The sequence below is a fragment of the Marmota flaviventris genome, chromosome 9, assembly GCF_047511675.1.
Source record: "Marmota flaviventris isolate mMarFla1 chromosome 9, mMarFla1.hap1, whole genome shotgun sequence".
Lineage (NCBI taxonomy): Eukaryota > Metazoa > Chordata > Mammalia > Rodentia > Sciuridae > Marmota > Marmota flaviventris.
This window is the reverse complement of record NC_092506.1, coordinates 58,741,813-58,757,613: the sequence shown is the minus strand read 5'-3', so window position 1 is coordinate 58,757,613 and position 15,801 is coordinate 58,741,813. Positions and strand designations below refer to the sequence as shown.

Genomic DNA, 15,801 nt, shown 5'->3' with positions numbered 1-15,801 from the left:
AGGTAACTTGAGATAGCAGTGGAGGTGTCCCAAGATGGATGCAACATCTTTCAGAGATGGGGCTTAAAGGATGGGCCTTACACTGGCTTTGTGATGCCTGCTCCAAGATACAGCTGCTTCTAGGCCCTGTCTCTTGTCCCAAGGTAGAGACTACTGTGTGGGAAAGGCTATGGGGATGGTTGCAGCGTCACAAGATGCAAGTAAGTTAGGCCTGGGTTCTCAGGTGGGGGCAGGGTTCCAGGCCTGCTGAGCTCAGGTGGGTGTCTGCCCATGGGTGGAGGTGGCTCTGGACAGAGCCTGGGCTCCAGAAGTCTGTGGGTGGGATGAAGCCCAGCCTACCCAGGCTCTGGGCTCCCATGCAGGTCAGCAGAGGAGAATCTGGGCAGAACGAATCTGGGCTGGACCCTGAGCTCAGACAGGTGTCTACCCATGGGCAGAGGTGGTCCTGGCTGGAGCCTGAGCTCTAGAGGGTCCACTGGTAGGTGGGATGGATCATGGATCAGGTCAACTCTGGGCCTGGGCTCCTGCCAAGTCAGGCAGAGGCTGATCTGGGCAGAGGCAGCTTTCATTGATGTTTTCCTGGGTATGTTTGTTTAATTTAGTCACCTAATCAAATACACAATGTTCCAAAAATAGAATAAATCTGAATCCGAACATGTTTTGTGTAATAGTTTCTGTATTATGTTTTGGTGAACCAGTTATGGAATTATAAAGAAACCTTAATACAGTAAAAATAAAAATTAGTATAAATCCATTTATAACACGAAGTTGTGTGTAGTATCAGCAGAAGCAACTTTTTCAAATGGGAAACTAATGAGGGATGGTTCTGCTTGGAGTCATCTGGGAAAATGTGAAAGCAGAGAAGATTCTCTGACTTAAACCTAATGGTCAGAAGGTGACGAGACATTCTGCCCTTGGCTATGGTATTTCTTTCCCCCTAGGCCTCCAGGAATGCTGTGTTTTAGAATCATGTCCTTGCTTAAAATTCTTGCCCACAGTCTCTTTTTCTCTCTATATGTTTTCTTTCTCTTTCCAGGTTTTCCAGTAGTGTTCTCCTTCCCCTTCTTTTTTGTACCACATAATACAGTGCTAAGTTCTCAGGATAGGAAAAACTTCTGAAGTGTAGAGTTTTGCTTTTTGTTATTAGAGGACATAATTTAAAAAGCAAAGACAGTTCAAAGGGCAGTTCAAGATCTCAAGTTTCCTGGAGGACTCTCTTAGTCATCTTTCCACTTTCTATCATCTCTACCTCCTGGAATTTGTCCCTTGCTTACATTCCCATTTCCTTTTAAAAAGGAGGAATGCTTTTTAATTTCTCTTACCATATTTCTACTTTATAGTCTCCTCCTGATTCTGAGAACCCAAAGTCTAGAAATTTCCTTATTTTTCCCTGGCAATGCATGTTTCACAGAGATAGCTCATCCTTTCAGCTCTACCACTTTGAAACCCAATTATACTAATATTTTAGGTTACCCTGAAAAAAGGGAGATTCTGTATTGGTTGTTATTCCAAGGAAATTAGTAAAATTTTCATTTTATTTTTTCTTGGATAAGAGGTCTTTCAAATATTTTTAATAATAATAATAATAATAATAATAATAATAATAATAATAAAAGAGGATTTAGCTTCACCTTTAGATTCTTGGGTTTTATTATATTAAAATCTGAATTGGTCTTATAACTGTTTTACATCCAAGCTGTTTTCAATATTCTTTTTCACACCTCTCCTGCCAGAGATCAGTCATGTAGATGGGGTAAAAAGATGTTCTAGAGAAATTCTGATGCATCCTTTGCAGGCATCCTGTCCCTAAAACCCACAGATCTTACTAAAAATAATATATAATTTTTTTATATTTTTCTGCAAAGAGCCAATTGTCAAAGCTACAATTTTGAAATCTTGTTTGGCAGAATTTAGCACTTTTTAAGATCCCTTTCTTTTCTGTGCTCTATAATCTTTCTCCTGTGTTGCTTTCTTCTGGGGCAACTCTCTTCTACTTTCAACTGCTGTAGATACTATCATCCAGGCCTCAGGGCAGGGTAGCTGCTCTTGGGAAGGCTGCTCACTGTGACTCATGTGGGATCAGAAATTTTCTTCAGTTGCTTGGGTTCTCTAGGGATGAAACTGTGAGTTATCATAAGACTATCAACAGCTTAAGTACACAAAGCCAAAATAAGTTATGAGAAAGGATGAGTATCGATAAATGTGGTTCTGTTGAGAACTTCAGGCTCAGATCTCCTATACTGTCTATAACTTTTCCTCATATCTCATCAGATCTGGACCATTCCAGAATTCAAGTGCCATGAGCTCACTTACCCCTTCATACCTGTGATCTCGCTCCCATCCTGTGAAGGTTCTGCAGCACCTCTGCACCCCTGACCACCCAACTCACACAGAGGCACAGACAAATCTACAAGCCCTCAAAAAAAAAAAAAAAAAAAAATATATATATATATATATATATATATATATATGTGTGTGTGTGTGTGTGTGTGTGTGTGTTAAAGTGTATTTGCTTTACTCCAATTATTCAAGCTTTGCTAATTCCTAATATTCTATATAAGGATGGGCCTCATCTGAGTTTATCAAGCAGATAAATATTAACCTCTTTAAAAAAAAGTCAGGGCATTCATCCATTGGAACATAGTGTTGTTGTTTCAAAAATAACACTCAAACTAGAATACTTTTTGGATATGCTCTGGAACTCAATTTCTAATTCAAGCACAGTCTATCTACTTGCTACAGTCTTCTCTCCCACATGCACAATCTTGGTGACCTCAGTTTTGGGCATATTGTATTTGATCACACTTGAGCAATCCAAAAGGAAATATTTAGATATTTAAGTTTGTAATTAATAAAGAATACAGCCAGGTCAAGGGTACAAAATGGAAAAAGGCATACAGAAACAAGCCACAGTATGTTGTGTAAACTACTATTGTTACCCATTAAAAAATGACAGAAAATGTTCTTTACTAATACTTCTTTGAAATTCTATACCATTTGAGGAGGTGAGGATAATCTAATCTTATAAGCAACAAAATTGATTCTTTAAAATGTTAAGTAAAATTTTTAAGGCCTCGGGGTTATTTTTTCATCTTTATTACTTCTGAAGGCTTGACTTTTCATTTCAATTCTCTTTTGCCTTAATGAGACAAAAAGTGAGCATTACTTTGTTATTTTTAAGTTATACTAATAATATATTCACAGTCTAAGCAAAATGTTTTTCATTCACTATATGAGTGAATATGTGTGGCCTCATGCCTACTCACTCATGTGATCAAATACTCAATTTAGTGTTGTGGGCAGGAAGTGTTTATATGTTCAGTGGATAGAAAAATACAAGATCCCATGGCAAGACCTGGGAGTAGGTGATTTGTGGCTAGTGTATATTTGTGTCTCCTGTGCTGTATATAACTTTTCCTCATATCTCATCAGGTGAGGCAGACTTCATTAACAGTTGTACACATACTAATGCTGCCGTGGCCCGAGGTACTTTGGTTTCACACATTTTAAAGAAACAGTTACAGGATAGACACTTCTCATGGTAGAAGGAGTAGTTCATTTTATTATTTTTTCTCAGATCTATTTCCCACTCTCAGAGCTCCAGAAAATGAATTTCTTTGTTCCTGAGATTAATTTTTATAAAAACTACAGTGTAGTAAATATTTCTTGGAGCATTCTAACACTCTAAGATATAGACCCAATATATTAGACCTAAATTTGTTATTTGAAAATAAATTATTTCTGTCTACTTGATACAGTGAGAAATATTTTATCTACTTAGATTTGGAAAAATTTAAATAGGATGTATGGATAACAACAATGACCAAGAGGCCAGAAGTTATTATGCCATGAGAGACTGAAGTATCTATGAGCTCTCAGGCTCAAAGTGGCTTGGTTCTGAGATATAAAGGAAAGATTCTGTACTTAGTTACAGACATATAAAGTCTGAGTCAAACCTGGGGAGGTGGCTTATTTTAAGACCAAAGATTTAGGAAGTAAAAAGAATAGGTGATTTTGGCCACAGGAATACTTCCTGTACACATTATTGGGCCTGGACTGAGGCAGGGTGGCTCAGGGCACTTGCTCTCCAATGACCTTAATGCTCATCTCCAACATGGTGTGTTTACCCAGCTATCCCTCTCAACTCAGGGACCTTAAAACTCTGTATGTGAAAACAGTAAACCAGACAGTGACTCCTCTATAGACAATCACTTTCAAGATATTTTTTATTCTTGTTCATAGTTTTTCTACAATTCTAACTTATGTCTATATTCATTGCTTCCATTGGCGTCTGGGCCTTGATCACATCAAGATCAATACCATAGAATCTAATAATCCTTCATTGTTGTATATATTTTAAAGAGCAAATATTTATTGAGCCCCATCATGCTGTGTGCTGTTTTAAACACTGAGAATTTTAGTGAAAAAGACCAAAAGTTCATGTGGTCTCATGAATGTTACTTCTACCAGAGGGGCCCAATCTAAGTGATTAAACAAATAAGAGAATTTTACATACAAGCAATAGTATGATACCAAGTGACTATAGGTGACTATTATAAGATAGCCTTAGATTAAAAAGTCACCTTTGAAGTGACTTAATGATAAGGTGGAGTCAGCCAGAAGTAGTTCAGAAGAAAGTTCCCAGAATCAGGAAAGGCTTCTGTGCAAAACTCTGAGGCTGGGAAATAAAAGAAGAAAGAAAAACAAGCAAACAATAAAATCTTGCTACTTCGTTTATAGGCAAAGCATGAAAAGTCCAGAGAAAAATGTATTAAGGGAAAATAAGACGAATCCAAGACATGGAGATGGCCTCAGATATATTATTTGGTATTATAAATGAGACTTGGGTGAGAATTTAATTCCAAGACATTGAAACCAATGGAGATTAGTACACCTAATGTTAATATGATCTCTAGTTTATTCAGCACCCACAGCCAGACATATCTTCCCATAATACTTATGCATCGCTCACATTTTTGCTTATATATATGGAGAACTCCTGTTAATCTGCCTTCCCAACTAATCCATATAAATTCTTCCCACTTCCTTTTGCTCTCACAGTGTTGGTCTTTTGCTCAGACACACTGATGCAGCTTCTTATCTGCTGGTTTATTTTCCTCACAAGTATCCTCACCTCTCCTAGCAGGTTATAATAATTTCTTTTCCTTGACATGCTACAAATAATTTGCACACTTTGGCATTGTCTCTCATAAGGACTAATTCAACCTCCATGAGGTACACACCAACACTTAGTGTATACATTTCCTCAGAAAAATGAGGGCCAGTTCTCTGGAGTTGACTTGGGCAAGAGCTTTCTCCTCCAACCCCCACTCTAGCCAAAAAAGTGCTATGAAAAGGGGCTGGGGCTGTAGCTTAGTGGTAGAGCACTTCCCTGCACGTGTGAGGTACTGGGTTTGATCCTCAGCACCACATAAAAAAAATAAATAAAGATATTGTACCAACTACAACTACAAAAATATTTTTTAAAGTGCTATGAAAAACAAAAGCAAATAGAATGTAATCACAACCCCTGCCTGAACCTTGACCTCCTAAGCCTGGAATAATTTTCTTCCATTTAGCCCATTCTTGGTACAGTGCCTCTGACTAGCCCTTGGGGGGTTCTCCCTGAATTGTTCTTCCTCTAATCTAAATTGTCTTGTTCTGAGACTCCTTGTACCATAGAGCTCTTCCTTCCCACCAGAACTCTCCTGCACCTGTGCTTTCCCTTGGGGAATTCACATGTGCATGTCCTTCTTTTATTTTCTCAGTAAAATCTACATCTTTTGCAAAAATAAATGGAGAACACACACACACACACACACACACACACACGACCTCAACATAAAATTCTTTTGTGCTTATATATTTAAAAGTACATGTAAAAGTAGAACTGAAGGTAATCACAAAATATTTCTTAAAAGAATACTTTTATTATTTTTGTTATTATTCGAAAGAAAGCTTCTCTCTGAATCTTCTGCACTATGGGTGGGAGGTTCAGTGATACTTGTGGGCCAGAGCGCTGGCCACTCCAGCCACCATCTTCTGCCAGGAAGCCTGCATCGGGGGGGTGAATTCCTTGCCAAAATGTTTTGCCAGAATAATCACAAGCATGTTTCCCAGGAGCTGTGAAGTGGAAACAGACAATAGATAATAAGCACAGTGAACAGAGAGATCTAAACTGGTTTCCTGTTATCTAAACACCCAGTTCTCACTCAGAACTACGCATATGTCAATTTCCCTCAAAGCCTGAGGTGAAGCCCAGGTACCCAAACTACACAGGTAGTTCATTCCCTTTGTGGAACTAATCAGGCTTTAAATATTTAAATTTAAATGTGTGTATCATGATTTGAAATTTTATACCTTACCAACCCAAAACCCCACATTTTTTGGACTTAAAAAAATTTTAAAAACACGGTTATCAGTTATCTTTCCAAACCCAATGCAGTCCAAATGTTCCAGTTGTTTGTCTGTCTGAGACACATAACCCCTCTTCTGGGGTTGTAAGTTGAGCATTAGAAACACTTCACAAAATGCCCAACCAATATGGGAATTGCCTTAGCAATGCTTGGCCTAGGTTTCTTCCTTTTACTGAGTCAACGTGAGAATATCCTCTCTATAGCTATTCTTTTCTTGCTTTCAGCAGGGTTTGAAATGAATTAAAAAGAGGGAAAAAGAATTTTCTTGTAGAAAAGGGTTCATCCTATAAGAGTTTCATTTTAAAAACTGATCTTCTCCATCTTTATATAACTATCCTCTCAAAGCCAAGAGAGTGTACTCTAGACTTCTAGAAGCACCCCTTAGGCCCAAGTACCACTTGGTCTCAGCTGAGTGAGCCCTCTGCAGTTGCTTTACTCCCGAATTCAATATCTCAGAATATGTCACTCTCTACAGGTAGCTTCACTAATGCTCAGATCAATGCTTAATTACCTAAGCTTTCCCAAGGCTGAGAGCAAAAGAAATTGAGTATCTCCTGGACTCACCCTGAAGTTCTCAGGATCCACATGCAGCCTTTCACAATGCAGCTCACTCAGCTGGGAAAAGGCACCCTTGAGGTCATCTATGTCCCTTAAAGCGTCTCCCAAGGAAGTCAGAACCTTCTTGCCATGGGCCTTGACCTTGGGGTTACCCATGATGGCAGAGGCAGAGGACAGGTTTCCAAAGCTGTCAAAGAACCTCTGGGTCCAGGGATAGACAACCAGGAGCCTATGAGATAGAGCAATGATAATTGGAAAGTCAGGGTGTCTCACAAATCCCAAGAAGATGCCTAGATTTCTGCTAGTTGCAGTTTCCTTCCTACCCTCCCTTGTCCTGGCCCCCAGATCCTACCTTCCCAAGGTTTCTCCTCCAGCTTCTTCCACATTCACTTTTCTCCACATGCTTGTGATAGCAGCCTTATCCTCAGCTGTGAAATGAACCATGGTGTCTGGTCTAGGAGCTTATCGATAATCTCAGATGCTTCAGAAGCAACTGAAGACTACTAGAAGGCACGTCCAACTACTAGAAGGCACATCCTTTTATTCTTCATCCCCCACGCTGTGGCCCCTTGACTCACCACATATCCTGAGGCTATTGGTCAATAACAAAGGCTATTGGTCAAAGGCAAGGCTGGTCACACTGAGGGTGTGGTTTGAGCAGGGCAGGGTTCAGACAACCATGTTAAGATAGTGTTAGGGAGGCCCCCTCAAAGGAATTTCACTGCTAACACTTTTTTTTTAGGGTCTTTCTGCTGTTTCAAGTCAATTGTCTCAATTTTCCTTTTAATTCTTTAGCTAGTTTTCCTTCTCTTGTCAGAGAATTTTCTAGGTCTTCCTTGCCAGTCTTTTCTACATTTTTGTCTCTAGTCTCAGAGAGGCCTAGAGGTTAAAGCATAGACACCTATGTAAAAAAATCAGGTATTAGGAGATTCGTATTTAAGCACAGTGTTTAATATCTCTGATGGAGCAAATATAAATGTCATATAGGTAGGAATGATTTCCAAAGGAAAAGTGCTATATTGATCTTTGAATACATTCTTTATGGGTTTAGGCCACTGTCTCCCTAGTTCACAATAGTTTGAGGAAAAAGATTTCTGTGAAGCATCAGTTTTAGTGCAGACATACATTAGTGTTGTGTAACACAACATAGGACTGAACCCTAGCTTCAATCTGAAATAAATAAAGCATGTCTACTTTGAGCAAACATTTTTGCTTCCCTGTCAATGCACTGTGTAGTTACCAGGTAATATGCATTCCCACTGGATAAGTGGGTGCTGGCTGTTGAGCCAGGGTCTGGGGGTAGCTTTTTTATCTCAGTGAAGAGTGATGGGAGGTCTCTTGGTAGGTATCGTGACCTTGCATGATTTATCTTTCAAATAATGTCAGCCAGTTTTATTCCAAGACATAATACTAGGAATCACCTCCTTTGCTTTCTCTAAGTGTTTGCAAAACAACTATAGAGTCAGAGTTGGTTTTGGGGTTTCTTTGTTGTTGTTGTTTTGTTTTGTTTTTTCATTGTCTAACAGTCCACATATACTCTCACAGCTGGGACAGAACTACATTTTTAATAAAATTTGCTTTGTTTTTGTTTTGCAGTCCTGTGGATCAAATATAACTATAGATACTTTTTAATCCTCCTGTTAGTACATTATAGTTAAACATAATAATTGGGTTCATTTTGACTTAATCATACATGCATGGAGTTTACCTTGTTCTATTTCAGTTTCCAGTGCTTCCTCCTTTCTTCTTCTTCTCAATCCCCCAATTCCCCTTCCTCTACACTTTTGATTATATATATATATATATATATATATATATATATATATATATATATATATATATATATATATTATATATATTATATATATATACTATTTTTTCTTGATTTTTTAAACATATGCATTGTTTATTAAATTGGTGCTTTATAGATATATATGAAAGTACAATTTACTGTGATACATTTATTCATGTATATTATGTAATTTTGTCAAATTCATTCTGCATTTCTTCTCCTTTTCCTTCCTCCTTTCTTCCCCTCAATTTCCTTTCACAACTCCAATGACCTTCCCTCTATCTTCCTGAGTTCCAACACACTCCCCCTTTATTTCCCTTATTTTGGTTTAGTTTATGCATACAAGAGAAAACATTTTGACCCCTGATTTTCTGGCTCTGGCTTATTTCCATCAGCATGATGTTCTCCAGTTCCACCCACTTATGAGAAAATGCCATAATTTCCTTCTTCTTTATGACTGAGTAAAACTCTGTTGTATATTTACAACACATTTTCTTAATCCATTAATCCACTGATGTGCACCTGGCCTGGTTCCATATTTTGGCCATTGTGAATTGCACTGCTATAAACATTGATGTGGCTGTATAATTATTGTATGCTGACTTTAGTTCATTTGGAAAACTACTGATGAGATAGCTCAGTCTTATGGTGGATTCATTTCTATTCTGTAGTATGACACTCAACAAAACAGGAAGAATTAATACCTTTTTTTTGTTTTGTTTTGTTTTTGAATCTGGCTTGACTATTTACCCCTATGACCAGAACTCATAAATATATACAAAAGCAGATGAAGATTTTACCTATGCACTTTATTAGAGGGAAGCTTTATCTTCAAATTGTTTTAACCTCTAACCTCTCATGTATACTGAACCTAATAATATAGATTAAATCCTTTCAGGCTTTATGATCTCATATAAAGTTTCTGTTTATAAATGGGGACAATAAATGACCAGGAAAATGAAATTTGTTAGTATATCAATAGTTATTCCACAGTTATGGCCATAATAATTTGTGACTTCTCTGAATATAAGAGGGCCAAAGAGAAATTTTACTGATTTAGAGGAAAAGGATATAGAATCTCAGAATAGACCAGGTTAAAATCTCTTTAATATTAAATATCTGTGAGATGGGCATGCTGTGTACAGATCTTTGGCCACATCCTTATTGGGTTCAATTCATAGGTTCTAAATGAGTCAGAAAATAAAATCATCCTCTGAAGGCTTATTGTTTAGTAGATAGAGATATAGAAAATGAATATATAGGCCAGTTTAGAAAATAATTTGGATTATTATTACTAAGAAGAAAATTAATATCTGGAATAGATTAAAGTGAAATGGTTAGAAAGCATGATTATGTCAGGAAGAGTCTGAAGCAAAAAATGAAATCTTGGTATGCAGGAGAAATAAATAAGGGGCCAGTGAGGTGGAGAAGCAAGTGGTAAAATGAGAATAATAACAGATATTTTGCAATAGGGGCATGGGCTTAATGACTTAGACCTGGTCTTCAGTGGCAGAGAGTGAGAAGCCATTGCAATATTTTAATCCCAGTGCTGGCTGACATAATCTCAAAACCCTTTTTAGTCTTAACTAGATTGCATTTATAATAATAATAGCCTGTTTATCACAACTCCTTTTTGTTCAGATGGCTTTTATTGCCAAGCAACAAGAATTCATTATCCTTTCGTCTATTAAAATTTAAGTCATTGAGACCTGTGTGTGTGTGTGTGTGTGTGCGTGCACGCATGCATAAATTATGAATTTGTTTTCAATTATGCTGTCTTGGAATGGTAATATCCAGATCCCTAAGGAGTAGAGTGTGTGTGTCTTCCTGCTACCATTCCATCATCATCATCATCCTTTTTGACACCCACTGACAAAATAGTTGGAGGCAAGAAGGAGAAAATGAGATTGATAAATTAAAAATGCACATTGTTCACCTTTGCTGACAAAGTAACTGGATTAAAAAAATTCAGTGCCATAATAATTTCTCTTTGTTCTGTTTAGAGGCATTGAAAGGCAATAGGGCTCAGAGAGACCCAGGTTCTTATCACCTGAAACTACAATGTTTATTGGTCTCTCATTCCTAAAATCATAAAGTCAAATTAAAAATTAATTTACAGGACAAATCCTAATCAATGTAGGTAGGCAATGAAATTTCTGGTAGTTATATTTGCCAAGGTATGGCATGCAACTGGTACAGTGTTCTCGCTTCAATCCTTGATATGAGAGTTTGGCTCAGGACTTGAAGGTAAAGACTCTGAGCAATATAGCACTCTTTCAGAGTGATTCATTTGCTAATGCAGCATCCCAGATGAGGGGTGAGTCCTCAGTGAGTGCCTGACCTCAGACTGTTCAATTCACTCAGAATTGGGCTTTGGATCATCTGCCACTTCTCATCCACTCCAACCAATCTAGTACTACTGCTTCCTCACTCTACTTTTGTTCATTTTTCATGTTTGCAGATTTCCCTGGTCTGTTATGTCCTCTGAGTCATCATTCATGTCTAGTGTCTATAAATTTGACCAAAAGACTTGCTTCCCACAATATCCCTTCACTAAACTGAATGTTGCACCTCACAAGGAGGCCCTCCGTCTCTTCAGGTTTCAAATGGCTTTGCAAAAGATTCTTACAACCTCACTTACATGGGTTTTGCATGTGTAAGCATATTACTTTGTCCTAAAAATCTTATCTCTTGAGTCACGTAACATTCTAAGAATATTCATTGTTTACTATTTTACTATTGCCAATAACATAATAATAGCTTATATAGCTTTTTCTTTTTTTTTCTTTCTTTATTTGGTACTGGGGATTGAACCCCCAGGGGCACTTTACTACTGAAAGCTATATCTCAGTCTTTTCTTTTTCTTTTTTTTTTTTTTTTAATTTTGAGACAGGGCCTTGATAAGTTACTGAGAGCCTCAATAAGTTGCTGAGACCTGCCTTGAACTTGTGATCTTCCTCTCTCAGCTTTTGGAGTTGCTGGGATTACAGGTGTGCACCACCAGGCGCAGCAATAGCTTGTATTTTTATAGTCAAGGTCCTGCACTATTGGGTCTTTGCTGATACTCTCCTTTCAAAGAGGCAGTTTCATGCAAGTCACCAATCCCTGACTTGTTGGTTTTAGACCATGAGCCTTGAATTATTCATGTAGATTTCTCCTACATAAAGCTTTCATCTCCTCTTCCCCCAATCTCCCCACTTATATGCTAATTGTAACTTCATTTTAGTGTGATATATTCTATCAGAATATAGTGTACAATTATTTCATATGTCTTAGCCATGGTGCTCCATTAGGATAAAAAAGAGAAAGCTATTGTTGAATCATGAGAACTTATTCTAGAAAGCTCTCAGTCATCACTCAATTCAACCCCATACCTCTAAAACAGTTTCATATCACATATGACAAACTAGCTGCTGAAAATGAATATTAGAATAAATTAAAATAGTTATCCTATCCTAGACCTCAGATCCCACAAGACTTTATTATTATTGTTGTTGTTAATGAAATTTGGCTTGTACTACAAATCGGCTTTCTCAGGTATCATTTACCACTTCCTTTTCCCCCTCTATAGCAAGTTTTTGCCACACTATCCCACAAGTCCCTGCTGGCTTAACTCACCATTTCCCCACACCCATAGAAATTCTTCCCCATCTTAGTGTCCTTGATCTTTTAATAATATATACTTGACTTTATGTGTCGCTATACACTTCTCAAAGAAACTCTCATTTCTTCCTATGTCTCTTCCTACTTCTCATTACAAAAGAGTAAAAGATGGAGAAGACAAAACTTTTCAATTTTGAATTACTGAAGAAATGTTTTATTAAGCAGAAGCTATGCTGTCAAGGCTGAGCTCAGTCCCCATGTACAGAAGGAGGGTACTGGGGACACACGGGAGCACTGGTGAATAGGAAGGCGGGTTTAGTGGTACTTGTGGCCCAGAGCATTGGCAACACCAGACACCAACTTCTGCCAGGCAACCTGCGCTTCAGGGGTGAATTCCTTGCCAAAGTGAGAGGCCAGAACAATCACCAGCACGTTACCCAGGAGCTGTTAGATGAAAAACAGAATGACACATAGGCGGTTGAGTAGGAGTTTCCAAAGAGAATTTGTAGGAGAAAAAATGACTTTATACCTATATTTCTTCACAGTGACAACCTCAGCTAAGCTTAGGTTTAAGTTAGTTTGTCCCCCCAATTCAACATTCTACCTCCTTATATCCTCACCCTTTCTTTCCATTTAATCATTTTTATTTCCTTCCTTCTTTTTTTCTTCATTCACCCAAATTCTGTAAACATATGATTTTAGTGCTATGAGAATTCTCAATGGCAATTTAAAATCTCCCATCAACCAAGGAATAAGTCTTTACTTGATCACAATACTTAGTGGGAATTGGATAGATTTTAGAGAATTTTTCAAATTTTCTTTGAAAATATCTGTCCTTAAAACTTTCCCCAAGATCTTTTCCTAAACTTCAATCATTAAGATCCACACTGAAACAGCAATTCCATTTCCTTGAGAAAAAACCCTTGGCCTATATATTAAAAAAAAAAAAATTCATTTCTCCTTGCACAAATCTATAGTCGTCTACATTATTCTCCAGAGAAAACACATCCAGTTCTGACAGAATTTTCTGAGTAGTTTTAAGAATATTTAGGCTTCTAAATGACCTCAATTGTTAATAGTTTTGAATCAGGTTTGTCTTAATTATGCCCTCAAGATATCTGTGTTTCCACTGCCAAGCTGGGCGGATGATTTTTGAGGTCTTGGCTAATATTTCCAGTCAAAATCTCAGCTCCCTTATTGGCCTCAAGTCAAAGCTATAAAGAAAGCATGAGCATCTGGAACTCACCTTAAAGTTCTCAGGATCAACATGCAGCTTGTCACAGTGCAGCTCACTCAGCTTAGCAAAGGCTCCCTTGAGGTTGTCCAGGTTCTTAATGGCGTCTCCAAAGGAAGTCAGCACCTTCTTGCCATGGGACTTGACCTTGGGGTTACCCATGATGGCAGAGGGAGAGGACATGTTGCCAAAGCTGTCAAAGAATCTCTGGGTCCAGGGGTAGACAACAAGGAGCCTGCAATATGAGATAATAACAGATTCAAAATTAGAGACATTCCTAATTCATGTGCCAGAGTCATGTTCACCCTTCTCTCCCATTCATCATGATCCAGTGCTTACCTGCCCAAGGCTTCACCTCCGGTCTCTTCCACATTCAATTTGCTCCACAGGCCACAGATAATGTTCTTCTCCTCAGCAGTTAGATTCACCATGATGTCAGGTCTGGGAGTTTGCTGGTGATTATGGAAGTGTCACAAGCAGGTATGTTCTGCGGCTACGAGTCGCGTCTTTTATTCTTCACTGCTGAAACACTGGCCCCTTGTTCTCTGCAGTTCCTTGAAGTCATTGGTCAAGGTCGAGCTGTGGCCCTCATGGGCGGGGCCAGAACAGGAGAGGGACAGCCCTGAAGAATCCACCACGAGTTTGTGATCATGCATGCTGGATCCTCAGATATCTTTACTGGTTTTTTTTTTTTTCTTCTCCTCATCCAACCACAGCATGATCTTTAACTTATTCCTTATCCTTGCATTCTTTTCTCCACATGTAATCTTCCAGGATAATACCCCTATTTTTCATCTCTCATCTGCTTTTTCCAAGAAAGACCCACTGAGAGGAACTAAGCCCAAGATGGGAAAATAAGTTTCAGTTAAAAGAAAAAAAGTTTAGTATTTAGTTTAAGAATGTTGACAGGGCTGGGAATGTGGCTCAAGTGGTAATGCGCTCACCTGGCATGCACGGGGCGCTGGTTTAGATCCTCAGCACCACATAAAAAAATAAAGATGTTGTGTCCACTGAAAATTGAAAAATGGATACTAAAAAATTCTCTCTCTCTCTCTCTCTCTCTCTCTCTCTCTCTAAAAAAAAAAGAATCTTGATAGTGATCAACAATGAAGTCAAGGGGGAAGAAAGTTAAAACACATGTAACTCTTACTCTGTTGAGAAGTTATTGCAACTGATATTTCTGGATCTTAGTTTTCACCAGAAAGAAGAAGCATACCAGGTTACTTCTGGATGCTGAACACATTATCAAAGAACCCACAGTGGGGCCACTGCCCCAGTTCCAAAGTACATTGCGTGGCTTCCCAGAGAGGATGGACAGAACAAGATCATACTCTGTGCTTTTAGAGAATCCTCACTCTTTCCATCTCTATGACCTCAGGAGAAATTTGTTGCTTTGGTTATATTCCCTGGGCTCTCTTCTTGCTTGTCTTTCCCACCTATACTGGGACTGCAGAGGGGACTGAAATAATTTAGAACCAGGATTTGTGATCAATCTGAGGAACAAGTGAATTGATCATAGTTGGGATATATTGTGTTTGCTGTAGCCTTCAAATTCCTCTAGTGCCCTTGTTTCGGATGACCCCATTGTGATAACTGGGTAGCTTTTTACACATTGGAGCTGAAGTTGAAAGCACACATTTATATGTATTCAATTTCATCCATATATATAAAGAAGATTTATATTATGTATGTAATACAAACGCTCCTAGGACATAAGCATATTTCCACTTCATCTGCACTAGTAATAATAGTCATTATGCACATTTTTTTTTATGAAGGAACAAGGTCTCAGAAGTGAAGTAAATGTTGAAATGACAGAGCTCATGGTTGAGGGAACAAAGGAAGCAGAGTTGAAAAATTCCAGAAAAATTTTTGCTTCTTACCATAGTCTAGTTTTCCCTGCCCATTTCTTGCTTCTAGGTAGTTCTTTATCTGCTTCTACCATTTTACTTATCTATTGCTCCTTTTTCCCAGAACTGAAAGATTCTTGATCTACAGGTCTATTTTTATTTATTTAGTAGAAATTTCTATTTATTTATTTATTTGTTTTGTTTTGTTTGTTTGTTTCATTTTGGCACCCTAGGTGCTGCTGGTCCTTTTTTCCTTTAGCAGTAAGGCTTCTGAGTCCCAAGTCTCCATATTCCAAGTTTATCCAGAGTTCTGTTCTGCTCTGCTGTACAACTCTGCATTGGTATTTA

At 38.1% G+C, this 15,801-nt stretch overlaps 2 protein-coding genes across 2 annotated transcripts; both read right to left on the bottom strand.

Annotated features, from left to right (window-relative positions):
• Positions 1-5,962: 5,962 nt before the first annotated feature.
• On the bottom strand, positions 5,963-7,427 carry LOC114098305 (hemoglobin subunit gamma). The gene is made up of 3 exons (XM_027942468.2): positions 7,327-7,427; positions 6,981-7,203; positions 5,963-6,123 (listed from the first exon to the last, which is right to left on the bottom strand). The coding sequence occupies exons 1-3, from the start codon at positions 7,416-7,418 to the stop codon at positions 5,995-5,997; spliced, it is 444 nt and encodes a 147-aa protein (XP_027798269.2). The 5' UTR covers positions 7,419-7,427; the 3' UTR covers positions 5,963-5,994.
• Positions 7,428-12,553: 5,126 nt separating this feature from the next.
• LOC114098304 (hemoglobin subunit theta) lies at positions 12,554-14,175 on the bottom strand. The gene is made up of 3 exons (XM_027942467.2): positions 13,943-14,175; positions 13,616-13,838; positions 12,554-12,813 (listed from the first exon to the last, which is right to left on the bottom strand). The coding sequence occupies exons 1-3, from the start codon at positions 14,032-14,034 to the stop codon at positions 12,685-12,687; spliced, it is 444 nt and encodes a 147-aa protein (XP_027798268.1). The 5' UTR covers positions 14,035-14,175; the 3' UTR covers positions 12,554-12,684.
• Positions 14,176-15,801: the final 1,626 nt, after the last annotated feature.

Coding starts and splice junctions, on each gene's coding strand:
- LOC114098305 (XM_027942468.2), bottom strand. CDS start 7,418: ATGGTTCATTTCACAGCTGAGGATAAGGCTGCTATCACAAGCATGTGG. Junction 7,204..7,326: donor GGAGGAGAAACCTTGGGAAG/GTAGGATCTGGG, acceptor TCTATCTCATAG/GCTCCTGGTTGTCTATCCCT. Junction 6,124..6,980: donor TGGATCCTGAGAACTTCAGG/GTGAGTCCAGGA, acceptor TCCACTTCACAG/CTCCTGGGAAACATGCTTGT.
- LOC114098304 (XM_027942467.2), bottom strand. CDS start 14,034: ATGGTGAATCTAACTGCTGAGGAGAAGAACATTATCTGTGGCCTGTGG. Junction 13,839..13,942: donor GGAGGTGAAGCCTTGGGCAG/GTAAGCACTGGA, acceptor CTCATATTGCAG/GCTCCTTGTTGTCTACCCCT. Junction 12,814..13,615: donor TTGATCCTGAGAACTTTAAG/GTGAGTTCCAGA, acceptor TTCATCTAACAG/CTCCTGGGTAACGTGCTGGT.